At 38.7% G+C, this 15,891-nt stretch overlaps 1 protein-coding gene across 1 annotated transcript in view; it reads left to right on the top strand.

The window, feature by feature from the left end:
* KIAA1328 overlaps positions 1-15,891 on the top strand; it is a 172,203-nt gene that overhangs the window by 139,195 nt on the left and 17,117 nt on the right. The window contains exon 10 of the mRNA XM_082782847.1: positions 2,607-2,715. Within this exon, the coding sequence (XP_082638973.1) occupies positions 2,607-2,715 (109 nt within the window). The remainder of the gene's footprint in view (positions 1-2,606; positions 2,716-15,891) is intronic.

Below are 15,891 nucleotides of genomic sequence, written 5' to 3'. Positions count from 1 at the left end.
GCCTTTTCTCATACTAGGAATTGAATATATTCTCCTATGCTCGCCAGGTTTTTATTACTTCAGTATTAGTTTCTTAAGATCCAGCTGCCTCATTCCACTGTCACATGAAATGATTTCTAAATATCTCTTTTTTCAGTCATGAAGCCAAAACTCTAAGCAAGAAGCTTCCAGTCTTTATATGCATACCCACTCTTCTCATTGTGGATTGGCACTCTATCAAGTTACCAGGGACACACAATCAACATATATCCCCATGATATTTCTAAGAGTTCCTTCACTGAAAATTAACTGTTTGTTGGGCAAGTTTTTTTAACTACGTAGTACTGAAGCACAGTGCATTGTAGCAGGGCAGTAAGAACCCACGTCTTTGTTACCCTTCCTAGAATATACATTAAAGCATGTGGTTCTACTAGATCGTATGCATATATTTGTATACATCTTAAATCAATGCAGTATTTTAAATAATCTTAATCTCTTGGATGTCTGTAAATTTGCACTGGAGCTGGAGTTCCAACCTTGATGTATTGCTTCATATTTCAGCATGAATGGTAGATAAAGTTGCTGTTCACAGAGCTGAGAAATATTTATGCATGACAGAATTACTTAAAGAGCTAAATACTGTTTTGACTTTAATTTTTGCTGAGACTTGTAGTTTTCCCCATATTTACTGTTTAGTTAAGTGATGTTGGTTGGACAGTGCTAGTTAGGATAGATTAAAAAAATAAATAAACACATAAAACCCCCACAGTCTTTTATGTACTAGATCATGTTACCCGTAACTTGCATATTCCACTTAGTACTGACTACTTGGAGGCAAAGTGCCTAACTAAATCGTACCTCTAAAACCTAGTTCTTAGGTAGATGGGTACAAGGTGGAAGATGGGTAAAAAATCGTCTGGATCTCCAGCCTCAGTGGGTTGTATTCAGTCCATCTGGCAGACAGTAGCTAGTGAAATCCTGCAGTGGCTTATATCAGGGCTGATGCTGTCTAGCGTTAACAATCACAACAGTGGGACAGGAGGCACCTTCAGCAAATTTGCCCACACCACCAACTGGGGAAGAAGTCAATATGCTGAAGGTGGGGCCCAGTATTCAACAGACCTTAACAGGCTGGAGAATTGGTTTGACAAAAGCCTGTTGAGGTTCAGCAAAGGGAAAATGACAGTTCCTGCAACTGGTTTGGACTGACCCCATGCAGCAGGACCGACTGGGTGCTGCCAGTCTAGAAAGCAGTTTTGACAGAAGAGAGCTGAGGCTCTTGGTGAACAGCAAGTTAAAAACAAGTCAGCAGTATGCTTGTGTGACAGAGCAGTCAAACCTCACACTGGGCTGTAACAGCAAAAATGCAGTCAATATATTGATGAAGTCAATAGTTAATAGAATCACAGGATGGTTTGGATTTGAAGAAACCTCAAAACTCACCCAGTCCCACCCACTTCCATGGGTGGCAGTCCCACTAGCCCAGGCTGCCCAAGGCCCCACGCAGCCTGGCCTTGAGCACTGCCAGGGACAGGGCATCCAGAGCTCCTCGAGGCAGCCCATGCCAGGGCCTCACCACCTTCATAGCAATTAATTTTTTCTTAATATCTAATCTAAATTTACCCTCTTTTAGTTTAAAGCAATTACCCTTTGTCCTATCACTATGCACCTTTGTAAAAATTCCCCCTCCAGCTTTCTTGTAGGCCCCTTCAGGTAATTGTAAGGTCTCCCCAGAGCCTTCTCCTCTCCACGCTGAAAAACTGCAACTACGACAGCCTTTCTTTCTTGGAGAGGTGCTCCGGCCCTCTGATCATCCTTGTGGCCTCCTCTGGATCTGCTCCAACAGCTCCATGTCCTTGTGCTGGGGGCCCCAGAGCTGGGTGCAGGGCTCCAGGTGGGGTCTCACAAGAGCAGAGCAGAGCGGGACAACCCCCTCCCTTCCCTGCTGCCCATGCTGTGTTGGTGCAGCCCAGGACACGGTTGGCTTTCTTGGCTGCAGAAATTGCTGGCTCATGTCAAGCTTCTTATCAACCAACACTCCCAAGTCCTTCTTCTTAGGGCTGCTCTCAATCCATCTCCACACAGCCTCTATTTGTGCTTGGGATTGCCCCAACTCAGGTGCAGGGCCTTTAACTTGTCCTTGTTGAACCATATTTTATAATTTGAGAATTTGGGGGGGGGGGTAAAAGGAAAGAATGGACTAGCAGTCCTATTTTACTGAAAGCAAAAAAAGTGATAGTTACACGTAGAAAAAAGGAGAAGAAAACATTATAAAAGGTCACAAGAACTGTGTCTGTGAAACAAGTTGCATCCTGTGGATCCTGGTTTTGCCTCACCACTAGGAAAGTGGTCTACAGTGTAAGTCTGTCAAGCTTTGGACATTAAGATGAAGGCTATATGTCTTATTCCATAGATCTGATTATACATGATCCTGAAATGCATGCTATACACAGTACTGTCAACTGATAATTGATTTGACATTTGATTGCCACTTAACTGTATATAAAGCACTCCAAAAAACATTGCTACTTTTAGTCTTGGTGTTCTGTAATAATGCAGAATCACGAAATAGCTGCCTCAAATTTACTAGCCTCTAATATCTGACTTGTCTTCACTTCGTTTCACAGGGACAACTTCAGGACCTAGGAGGGATGCAGCCTTGTCTCCTGGACTGATAGGCAGAGGCAAAGAGCTTGTAACCACAGCCACATCACCAATCGAGCATGACACTTCACGGTAAGATTCTGGTTAATCTCTGGTTTAAGATTCTGCAAACCCAAATATCAAATTCTCCTAGATGCAGGGAAGTGGCTGAATTTCTATGATATTTCATGTTAGCACAAGATGGATAATATAAGCTAAAAACTGCCATATCCTTTTGACATTTATAGTAAGCCTTAAATTGCTTGTTAGAATAAGAAAAGCGGGAATATGCCAAGTTCTAACATCTTAATTTTACTTAGATTTTGAATAGAAAGTATTTTATGTTCCAAGTCCTGACACATTAAATACATTTATAAATAATTTGAATGGATGGTGTTAACCCATGTTAGGCTTTAAATCCACTTGAAGATTTTAATCCCCCTGTACTCCATTCCCCCCCTGTCCACCCCCCTATATTTTATCAAATGGCATTTCTTTTAAAATGTTTTGTACCAGAGTTATTTTATGTTTAATGACAAGCAACAAAATCACATTAAGTCAGCAATTCCTGATTATGCTATATATCTGCACTAAATGTGCTGGAAAAGCAGCATTATGACTTCTGCTCCAATGAAGAAACAGAAAGCAGCATTGTTGTTACACTTAAGAGTCTAAAAACAACTTGCCTTCTTTGGGCAGGATTACAATTCTAGTGGTAAGTGCCTAGAAGAACAGCATACAATTCTTGCTTTTCTTTATCATATCCCATATTTTATTGTAATAAAATCTTTAGTTAAGCAACTGAGTAAATGCAGATTAAAGTATGAATTTGCTATATTTTACACCATTAGTTAGATGACTTTGTGCAGTGGAATGACAAGACTGTACAACCGTTCATAAGAAGAGTTAAATGTTTCCTGGAGAATGAGAGGGCTTGAGTCAGATTTAATCTTTTCTTGGCCCAGTGGACTAGGAAAATGTATGCTTGATATCATCCCTGTATTCTTGGCAGCAGCTGGCAGTTTATTTCTATCTTCTGAGAGAACTTGCGATATATAATAGGTGAAAAATCACTATCAATATTGACAAATTTGTACTTACTTGCTATGGAAACACTTTTTTTGTTGTTGTTCTGAAGGAAAAGATGATAATTCTGGGAGGACTTAAGAAGTGAGATAGATTGGGCTCTGTTTCCCACAAGTAACTGTATGTTTAAGCAAACAGAAACTACAAGACAGCCTCAGCATTTCTCTTAGAAGCAAGGGTTACCTTTGCAAGGCAGTAGTATCAGATAAGGACTGTGTAAAGATACTGCTTGATACCACCTAATAGCGGTAAGTTAAGATTCTATTCAAGCACTGAGGAGTAGATATAATTATTCACATCATACAACAACTGCTCAGAAAAAGGAATTTTATTCAAGAGGATTGATGGTCCATTCTTTTCCACAGAGGGGAGTAAAATAATTGTTGAAATATGCTGTTAGAAATCATATCAGATAAAGTGATCAGTAACAAGTCTGATTAGCTGTCATCTTTAAAGTTTTATTTCACCAGTTGATGGCAAATTCTGAAAAATCCTGTATTTCTGGGGTGTTCTCTTCCGCTCTCACTGACTTGCTTTCTCTCTGTTGGTGCTGTAAGTATAATTGACCAGCTTAAGCAGCCATGTTTTGCTTTCCCTTACTCATGGCCTTCTCTAATTGAAAATGGTAAATGGACAAGTATTTCTGTGGAGACCTAAAGCTGATCCTATCCTTCATCAAAAAACCTGCTTGAGCAGCAGGTCAGTCTCAATTTATCACTGAATGGTTATAAGCTTAGACTGCAGGTTTAACTAACTAAATTAATCAATATTGAGAATTATTGCTGCTTTTGTGCCACTAAAGTTAGGGTTTGTCAGCATGTTCGTTATAATCTGTGATGGGGGGGGGGGTTAACAGCTTAACCACAACAGTTGGCATGGGACGGAAACTTGCAGCACAAAGCCCAAGCCTAAGAACAAATTTATTTATTCGGCAGTACATGTAAATCTAATTACTTTTGACTATTTAAATTTATAGGACTAGATTCAACTCATGTTTGTGCCAGCTTTAACTAGCACAAGCCCTGGCACTCGGCAGTAGCAGCAATGGAAAGCCTGCCAGGGAGAAGGTGTTGGAAAGTGACAGAAGCTCCCTGCCAGCACAAGGCTTTAGGGTGCTCACTCAGCTTCTGGGAGGGCTGGCTGGATAAGCAGGCATGGCAGGTAGAAGATGTGTTGGCTTGATAGCCTTTCTTGGCAGGGCTCAATGGAGGCTTCAGCATGTGTTACAGCTACCTCCTGCGTCAGGAGGAATCGCAGCAGTGCTACTTTTTCTCTCTCCGTGAATCACCTCTGGGACAAGAAGCGTGTCCTGAGAAGGAAAAGGTGTGTGCTTTGAGATTCTTAGTGCTACACCTGTAGAAGGACCAGACTTTCAGAATGAATGTGCACAAGGTCATCTCAGTGCTATCTCTGAAAGAAAAATGCTTCTTTTTCTGGCATCCTGAGCTAGTCTAATAGTGAATTTGTTTGCCCATCACGCTTTTATGCTTGCCTATGGCTGTTTTTCATAATGCAGCCAAGCATTACATGTTTGGTTATCCAGTGTTGTTAAGCCAAGTGTCTACACCTGCATGAGCCCCTTGGAATTATGTTCACAGCAGGTCTGGAAAGCTTTTTTACTCCATGTGCTTGTTTATCTAGATCAAAGCTGATATATTTGGAAAACAATCACAGGCAAGATTCAGACTCGGAAGAGTAAGTTCTGTTCCTTACTCTTAAAGCATCGGCCCTCTGACTACCTAAAATATTGCCTTTTTGGTGACCAGGGATGTCTTCTTCATAACCGTTGTTTGCCTAGAAGCAAGGTTCTGCTTTTTTTTGTCTGTGAGCTGGAAGGGAGATGGAGCGGGGAAGTAGCAGCATTTGTATGCTTCCATTTAGTAATGAAAAGTTTTTGTATAAACTAGATTTTACCTTAGGTATCATCAGGTAATGATTTCAGCAAAACATGGATTGTGTTGCACAACAAAAATGAAGCTGTTCTAAATCAAAATATGAAGTTACGCTTTAAAATAAAAAAGCGTTGTAAATTGTGCATTGTGAAAGACCATTTAATTTGATTATAACCCTGGTACAACTGTCAGGCTCTCCCCATGTAGAAACAGTTGTACCGTCGAGTTTGGCACAGTATGTCCTATAACACTGCAGATAATCAAGCACTTAAAAAGACACAGGCAAAGGTTGTTCTGCTCACCATGGAAACAGATAATTCTCCTGTAACATTCTTCACTTTGGGCATCTACAAAGTGAATTTAAGAACAGTTAGGTAAATTAAGGGATTGAGTGATAGTCTGGGATTTCAGCATTAAGCCTGTGTTTTCTTGTTACAGTTTTAAATCAGAGCTTTAATGCTAGCTGAATGCATTGTCTTGGAATGAAGTTTCTTTTAGCCATTAAAATAAGTGATTTAGAAGTTCCTGCAATATGAATACTATATTTGAGCTATATTATTATCTGTTAGGCTACAGTGGCCTGTTGGAGTTCTTATAAACAGATTGTATTGTGTAAATTTGTGTTTAGGGACATTTTAAAAACAAAACTATTTACCCAATTGCCCAGCACATCTCAGGTGAATGTCTATTCAGGGACTTTTAAGCAAATTAATATCTGAAGTAAAATACAACGTGCAGAATTGTATACTTAATAATGCACACTGGAATAGTGTAGAGCAGATCTGTTATGCTAAATATTAGGAAATACAACAGTGATGAGGCTTAATCTTTTGCTTTACTTACATCTCTCAGCTCTGCATGTTTTGGGTACTTAAATGTTGTTCAGCTCTTAAGACAATACCATGAAGTTCCTTCTCCTGTATTGTCTAAGCAAGCACAGCCAAAGAAATAGATTATTTTTCCCCTTAGAATAAGACATGATTTGAGATTCAAAAGGAGGACAGAGAAGACAAAACTTCCCTTCCAGATCTAACTTTTGAGCACTTAAAGGAATTAAGGGTGTGTTTGGAGCGGGGTGGTGCGTTAGGTGATGAACATGATAGGAGACACAAGTTTTGTCTACTCCCTGAGAGAACCAGCAGCACAAAAAGTCCAATATAGTTCCATATGCAAGTGATAAAACCAGACGTTGGCAAATTAATCTCTCTTATTCACAGTGTAGGTTGTTAATTGTTCTCTCTGCTGGCTGTCGATATAATGTGAAATTTTCATTCCCTATTCAAGATGGAAAAAGTTGTGGCTGAAAATGTTAACATTTGCATTTTTATTTGTTGATTTATTTAAAGGACAGCCTCTCTTACAGCAATCCATCACTCAGTGACACCCCAAATATGAATAATGTATTGTAGACTTGCGGTTACAATGTGTAATAAGTGCCAGAGACAGTAGAAGAATGTTAACTATGTTGCAAATGTAATATTTATCGACTCATAGTTTATTGCTTTCGAGGTTCAATAATAGTGACCATAGGACATTAATATCACTTATCTTGATTTTAGTTGGGCACCTCTGTATGTAGAAATAACCCATCTATCTCATACTTACAAAATAAATGTGAAATTTACAGCACTTTGTAAGAAGTGCATTATAGGTTTCTTTGCTTACTGCTCACAATTCTCCTTTTCTGCCTTCTCATTTACTTACATCTAACATTGATCCCACTCCAATTGCCTGACCCAGCTGGTGAGCACCTCAGCACTCTTCTAGAGGCTTTATTTACTGGCTGTATTATGATATTGTGCATTCGATGGTGTTTGGACCAGGTCTCTTTTCCTGCTAAAGATCAGTATGAAGAGACTGACAGATAGGTTTCTGGTGCTTCTTTCTGAAAAGACCATGGCTGAGAGGCTAAAACAGGGGTAATTTATCCTCTCAAAATACATACATATAATATCTAAATCATCTCTTTTAGAAGATTGCGACCATCAATAAAAGAAGTGTTCAAGAAGGTCAACGGTTGTCATTATAGGCGTGTATTTACAGAGAAATGTTTAATCAAAGTATAGAAATACATTAGAGCAATTTTGGAAAATTGGGACTTAAAATTCAGGTTTCATTTTTAAAATATATTTTTTTCTTGATACTCTATATAAGAAAAAAATGAAATACGGATATGCTACAGTAGCAAATCAATTTATAGTAGTCATTCGTATCTTTAGCCCTTGCTCCAGAATTTGGCATCAGAAGCTGAGCAAAAAGGACAAACAGTGGTCCTTATCTATGTTGTTCTGCTATGACTACTAAAAGCTTTGAAGTCTCAAATGTGAAATGCAGATGTGAACCCAGGACGGGGATCAAAACCAAATTTAACAATGGGAGATTTCAAGCTTGTGTTGAAATCAGATTTCACCTGTGAAGCTTGACTCTTGGGAAACTTTGAATTGGGTTCAGCCATGAAAATGATAAGCCTTGATTATATTTCACATGGTAGACATCAAGTAAATTTTGAAATGACATTCTGTATTTACATCTGAGGTTATCAAATTTAAGACATCATCAGATTCTTTCTCTTTACTGTGTGTAACAGGAACACCTATTTGTGTCAAAGCAGCCTGCCTAATAGCTGCTTTGTGATAACAGTTTTGGTGTGTCCGTTGCTGACAATGAAAATCATATTGGGAAATTCTGACTTGCAGTGCAAAAGGATTAATGTTAATTAGCAACTGTTGGCTGTAATTGTCACCCTCATTAAAATGCAGAATTATGTATTTCTTAGTTATAAATAACCTTTCTAATTGTACTTGATGTATGCCAGTTTAATCAAAAAGTACACTTGCAAACAGGCAGATATTTGCATTAATCTAGCACTGGATCTTTGAGTCTTTTTTGATCGTCTTTTATTCCAAAGTTGACTAGTTGGGGGAGGTCTATTACAGCTACATATTCTTTACACATTTTTTTATTCAGCTATGTGGATCTGACAGGATTTTGTATTAAAATGAGGGGAAATGTCTTCTGGGAATGTTCAGTGCAACAGAAAACGTGTTAGTTTTGAAGTAGTTGGCAAGGTTTACATCATTCAGTGGTATGACAATAAGTTGATTGTAGTTTGAAAGTAATAATAAGCAAAGGAAAATAGACTACAAATCATATTATGAAGCTGACTTAACTCCTTAAGTCTGTTTCTTACCATCATTTTCATTGTTATCTTAATTACTTTTTTTTTTTTTTTCCCCACTGCTTTTGCAGGTTCTCAAATACCTTGTTAAATCTTCATTGGATGTGATTCTCATTTGTACTTGTAATCACAGCATTGAAGACTTAGTCTCAGAATACCCTCTATTTTCAGGTTCCTGCTGTGCTTTGCTTTGCCCCTTTGTCAAAAAAAAAAAAACTTTTGACTTTTTTTTTCTTCCCTCCACTGGTAGTCTGAGCACTGCATTGTAGTTTTTAAACATTTTCCTGGAATTGCTGTCATGGTAGTTTCTACAGAGCTTGACAAATTAAGACCAGTCTTGGTTCCTCTCTTCATGATTCTGTAATGAACAGTTCTGCATGGTTCTCTTCCTAGCGCTGTAGTCACTTCTGTGTTCCTTCTCCTTGGGAGGAATTGAGTAATAATATATACAGAATCATCGCATCTTACTTTAAGAAGCCATTCTCCACAAATATGACTTTGTCATACTTCCACCACATTGCTTATGTGTTAATGTATTCCCCTTTCTCTCTCTCCTTTGCCTGCCTGGAATTTCAGGCTGTAAACTCTTCAGGGCAGGATCCTGGCACAGTGAATCTCCGTGCTTGGTTAGTCCACGTAATAACGATGATTAACTGTGATGCTAGTGTAGTTAGTGTGGAATTCATCTTGCTTATCTTGAGACAACTGAGCTACTTACCCTCAGGTCCTTTTATGGTCGATGACTTATTTTAGGATCAGCTAAATCACCTTTTGGTGATGCCTGTCTTCCTGTGGACTGTAAAATAAGCCTGGAGTAACACACACTGACATCTTATTCCTCGTGTAGCTGAGTATGTGGAACTAAAAATAAGTTGTTTGTCATTCACGTGTTGATTATGAATTGGAGGCAAATGCAGGGTTAACCTGTGTGCTGCATGGTCAGTGCCTTGATTATTAATACAATTTTAATACTCGTGTTATAAATCAAAGGGCTTAGCTACTGAGAACTCTGGGAGAGGGAGTGCACGTGTGATTGCAAGCATACAGCATCTTCCTCAGTGGAACGCAAACTTGTAATAATGTGTTCAGTAAAAACTGTGGTGAGGGAAATCTGGATAGAATCAAGAGTTGTCACTGCTTTGAAGAATTCTCTCTTATTTATTTATTTATTTAAAGTGACACCCTGTAAGTTGAACATAGTCATTCAGGATACTGCAGTGAGGTCTGAGTAAGGCTTTGCACCAGTCATCTCATCATCTCCCATCTGTAATAGTTAAATGTTGTGTGCATCAGAAGATGGTCTCAGCAGACAGACACAGCCCTGTCTTCTCAATTATTTCCCGCTGATGAGTTGCCTACTTACAAAAGAAAGTCTTGCCACCGTCACTTAAGGACATTAGCCAGCACTTTATACCATTAGATTTGCCCCATTTCCAGGACTAGTTTTTAATGTACCTTTTTTCTCCTTCATGATACTCTAATTCTCTGCCTCAATGAAGACCTCCTGCTCTTGTTTTTACTACCATGAATAGCATAGTATCAGCAGTGAATGTCATCTCATTATTTGTCCTTTCTCTAGACCGCTTATGAATGCATTAAAGAGTTCAGGCCCTAACAGATTTCTTTGAGGCTCCATTGGTGACCTCCCTGGCCACTTTACAGCAGACCAATTTTAATATTCTTTCTTTATTTCCTGTCTTTTAACCAGTTATCTATCCATTAATGGATTTTCCTCTTAGTTTATGGAAACTTTTGAATCTTTGGTGACAGATTTGTTGAAAAGCTTTTGGAACTACAGGTAAACTATGTAAACTGTATTTTTCTTTTCCAGATGCATAACAGTTTTACAAATCCAGTAGAGGTTTCCAATGGATTATGACTTTAATTAATACTTTTCACCGATGTGTCAAGTTTGCATTATGAATTTGTTTCTTTATTATAATTACCACCAATCTGCTTGTTCTAAACATCAGAGTTCTTCATCTGTAGGTTGGTGTGTCACTCCAGATCCTTTTAAAAAGAAACTTTACATTTGCCAATTTTCACTGTCTCAGAACCGAGGCAGTTTTAGGCAATTAGTTATGCATTACAGTTCATAGTTCAGCTATTTCGTACCTTCAGAGCTCCTTCAGAAGTTTGAGTACCTGCTGATTCTAGCAGCTTATTATTGTTCATTCTGTTAATTTGTTCTGTAATGTACTTACATGATACTTCAACTTCAACTTGGGAGAAGTCTTCCACCTTGTCCTCTTTGGCATCAGAAACTTCATGGTGAGTGTGTGTCAACTCATTGACCTTTTCTGCTATGGTATTACCATCCTTAGATGCTCCTTTTTGGCTTTGACTGATACTCAGACTTCCTCTTCTTTTTATGTATTTAAAGTAGGATTTGTTAGTAGACCCTATGTTTTTCTCAAGGTAACCTTTAATATTTGGCTGGGCTTTACTGTGCTTTTTATTATTATCTTTTCCTTCTGTATTAATTTCTCAGAATTTGTTCTTTGGTATTTTCCTTATTTGGACCTGACTGGATATAACTGTATAGTTTGCTGTTCTGCTTAAGTAGTATGACTCTGTTTCAGCTTTCTGAAGTCTGCCTTCATAGGCTGTGTGTCCTTTTCTGAAGACCCAGCATGACTATTAAACAAATGCTTGCCATTTATAAGTGCTTTTACCCTTTGGACTGCCCTTTTACATTCTCTTTAACAAAGTTCCTCATTTTTATGTTGTGTCCACTTCTGAAGTGAAAGACTGCAGTAGTGGATTTTTGCTCCACAGAGATGCTGAATCTAAGTTTGAAATGTTTGTTGTTGCTCTTTGGTGGTAACATCTGAACTGTCCATTGCACTACTAAAGTGTGGAACCCAACCAACTAGGACTCTTCAGCTTGGAAAAGTTGGACTATGTTAGAGATACCTTAGAAGTTTATAAAATCAAAAGTTAAATGGAGAAAATAAGTAAGGAACAATTTTTTGTTATCTTGTCTACTGGATAAACCAGCAGGTATCAGATAGAATTGTGAAAATGGCACATACAGAGTGTACAACATTTAGATAGAGGCCTAAGGCTTAGCTAGCCTATCTCCTGACATCTTGTTGGTACTGTGTTGTTTACCTACTCCAAAACTGTATCACTGAGGTTTTGTCTAGCATTTATAGCTTTTAAGCTAAAGTCATCCATAATACTACTAATGATATTTAAGTAACTATACAATCATCAAGGTTGGAAAAGACCTCCAAGATTATCTGGTCCAACCATCCCATCTTCATCTCTTCAATGTCCTTGTTAAAAAATGTAGAAGTCACAAGCTCATAATGTTATGTATCTGGAATTAGACCAGGGGGTTAAGTGGAATTACGGTAGGACAGGACATAATAACAGAAGACTCAGACTGTGAAGTTTCATGGGTAGGGTAATGAAATAACTGTGGTATTTTTCCATATATAGGTAGGGAAAGTAATGGCAGTGATTCAGTGTAATATGATATTGAACTGTTTTAATACATTTTAGTTTTGTAGGCTTTCCATCATTACTATTGGAGACCTTGAATCGCATAGCATACCTTCCACTTTCTGATAGAGATTTGAGTTGATGGGGTAGAATCAACTTAGAGTTGATGGGGTATAGAATTGTAGAATATCCTTACTTGGAAGGGACCCACAAGAATTATCAAGTCAAACTCCTAGTCCCATAGCAAGCTCCATAGCAGGGAGATTGTTAATGTCAATCTACAGATCTTTGTTCAAGCTGAATGCACCAATTTCTACTGTAAGGTGTGACTTTTATTCTCTTCCCATTACAGATTTCCTTTTCAAAAATTCATGCTATTAGATATTGGTAATTTTTGCTTTGTGGCAGGCTGTCACTGGAGCAATGAAGTTATCTCCTCAACTTTTAGATAATCTTAAAACATTTGGGGTTTGCTTTGTTTGTTTTTCATTTCAGATGACACACCATTTCTTTATAGATACCAATTATGTTTAGCATACAAATTTCTTGGTATGACTTGTTTCTAACTCCGAAGTAATTTGGGGTCATATAATTGTTTTGTGTTTTTTTTTTTATGAGGTTGTACTTTATTTATGACCCTCTGCAAGAAAAAAAGCTGAATTATTTCTTATAGTCTGAATGTGTTCAGGAGAAATAATTTGAAAGCATAATGGAAAATTAAGCCTTTTACTGAACATAATATTCTCTCTGTTTTCTGTCCTGTACAAAGTTATCTGCTTTAGTAGAGGCGCCTTAAGTGTTGTTTTTCTCCTGTGGTTCATCCTAACCATAAGTTTTAAAGGATTTGGTTCGATATGTACAGCTGGAGAACATAGTGGGAAAAAAAATTGCTTTTTCAAGTTCTTTTTCTGTAATAATAATAACAACAACAAAAAAGACATTTTAGAGTACTAATATATAATTTATGTATTTAAAATCTTTTAAAGGAGATTCCCAAAGCCTCTATTGCCATTGTACTTTTAACTTTCATTTTTGCTTCATCTGCATTGAATCATCTTTTACTACTTAAAACAGAAATTGGGTTTATTGAAACATTTCAGTTCTGATTATTTTTTAATAAAGATGAAGAAGTCTAACCTAATGAAATCACTGGAATGAAATGAGAAAAATTAAAAAAATAAAATAAAATAATAAGCTGAGGACTTCAAGATTTTATTAAGTCACATTTGGCTCTATGTTTCTCTGTGCGTACTGTCGTGGATCAGTAGGGTGGGAAACATGCCATGGAAGGAACGACCTTTGCACTGTTAGACTGACTTTTTCTGTTACATTTCCTGAAGGGCGAGTGGCACACACCACTCGCATTGCCAATAGTACTTGTGTGTATAACTTCTGTGCCTCTGATCATGAAAACCTGCTTTGAGATGAGCAGTAGTGCTGAATTCAGATTTTTTCCCAACAGTTCAGACCTATAAATGTATTTTGTAGAATGCACGCACATCTGTCAGTTTATCAGGTATCTGTGAAACATCATAATGGACAAGCAGCTTTATGATTTATGAGTTTGCAGACTTTTTCATATTCTTAGAAATGAAATGCTTTCTGCTCCATGCAGATTATCTGATAATTCAGTGATGAAATGTGTAGGTGTATTTGTGGTATAAGGGGAGCAGTTTATATATTGCTTTGCAAGTCTCAGGTCAGATGTAGCAAGCTCTTGAACTTGTGTCCATGCCCCTGCACATGGATCTGCTGGGGAATTTTGCAAGCTCCGTTTTCGTTGCAGTGACCTTGTCCTTTCTGATGAGCCTATGCTGTTCCAGTGCCACTTCCCCATTTTACTGTAAGAGGTGAAACAATTCCTAGAAGGACTTTAACAATGCTCCAGATGCTGCTCATCCCAGCTTCTGCTTGACTCTGTTAATTGCTCTGTGCATCCCTACTCCTACCCGTATGCTTGGAATTTGGAACCTGCATATCCACCTCATTCACAGGCAGCAAACTGATCTAATAAGAGATGTCCTCTCCCTCCCCCTTCCTTGCCAAGCTCAAATCTCTTTCAGTCGTCTTTTTCCTATCTCCTAATGGCATCTCAGCTCCTAGATTTCGAGGCGTGAAAGAGAAGTGTTCTTTCTTAAATCAGCCTAAAGTGACAACTGGATACTGCTGTGATGAGCATCTTAAGGAACGTCTAGATCACTAGAATGTATAGACCTATTGTAATTATCCATGCAATTTTCTTGCTTTCACTCCTTCTGTTTTGTTATGAACTTTTTAGCAGCAGACCATTTCTACCAGTGCACAAACCGTAACATCACGTGACATTGACTTTACTCAAACCAGAAGATTTTTGTGCCAAGGTTGTAACATTGTATCATTACTTCATTGTATCTGTGTGAAAATTTTAATTTCACGCCCTGCGGACTTCACTGTCTCTGTGCACTCTGCTCGTGTTGTTGCATAGAAGGGTAAGTCCCTGGGTCACATTCATTTTGTAGTGTGCTTTTTTTTTCTTTCCTTTTTTTTTTTTTGTTAGCAAGAGTTCTGTTTCCTTTGAGAGGTCTTGCTGCAAAGTTAGCTGGAGATTTCTGCCAGAAAAATATTTGCAAGCTAAAAGTGAAGATACTAACAATATTTTTATTAAGTTTCTTAACTTTGTATATGGCTTTCTTATTAAAAAAAATAATAAAAAATATATACATGTATATCTACACTATATATATGTGTGTATATATACATACATGGGGTTGTATGTTACACTGTTAGGTATTTGTACAGGAATAGAATCACAGAATCACAGAATTTTCTAGGTTGGAAGAGACCTCAAGGTCATCGAGTCCAACCTCTGACCTAACGCTAACAGTCCCCACTAAACCATATCCCTAAGCTCTACATCTAAACGTCTTTTGAAGACCTCCAGGGATGGTGACTCCACCACTTCCCTGGGCAGCCTGTTCCAGTGCCTCACAACCCTTTCAGTGAAGAAGTTCTTCCTAACATCTAACCTAAAACTCCCCTGGCTCAACTTAAGCCCATTCCCCCTCGTCCTGTCACCAGGCACGTGGGAGAACAGGCCAACCCCCACCTCGCTACAGCCTCCCTTGAGGTACCTAAAAAGAGCGATAAGGTCGCCCCTGAGCCTCCTCTTCTCCAGGCTGAACAAGCCCAGCTCCCTCAGCCGCTCCTCGTAGGACTTGTTCTCCAGGCCCCTCACCAGCTTCGTCGCCCTTCTCTGCACCCGCTCAAGCACCTCGATGTCCTTCTTGTAGCGAGGGGCCCAAAACTGAACACAGTACTCGAGGTGCGGCCTCACCAGAGCTGAGTACAGGGGGACGATCACCTCCCTAGCCCTGCTGGTCACACCGTTCCTGATACAAGCCAGGATGCCGTTGGCCTTCTTGGCCACCTGAGCGCACTGCTGGCTCATATTCAGCCGACTAATAGATGCAAATAATTTGGTAAAGTATATGGGGAAGGGAGGGAAGACCTATGATTAAATATGTCATACTGTTTCCCATGCATCTAGTCGGATTTTACTGAATTGCCGACCCTTCTTTGCAGAAGCCTTTGGTTAATGTTTGCATTGGTTTATTGGGCTTTCTAGTTTGCAGGCACTGGCAGTTTAAGCTTCCTTTAAAACACTGTGCCTGAACTGTATGGGCA

The sequence above is a fragment of the Aythya marila genome (genome assembly GCF_965140915.1).
Source record: "Aythya marila genome assembly, chromosome: Z".
NCBI lineage: Eukaryota > Metazoa > Chordata > Aves > Anseriformes > Anatidae > Aythya > Aythya marila.
This window is presented reverse-complemented; position numbering and strand designations above follow the sequence as displayed.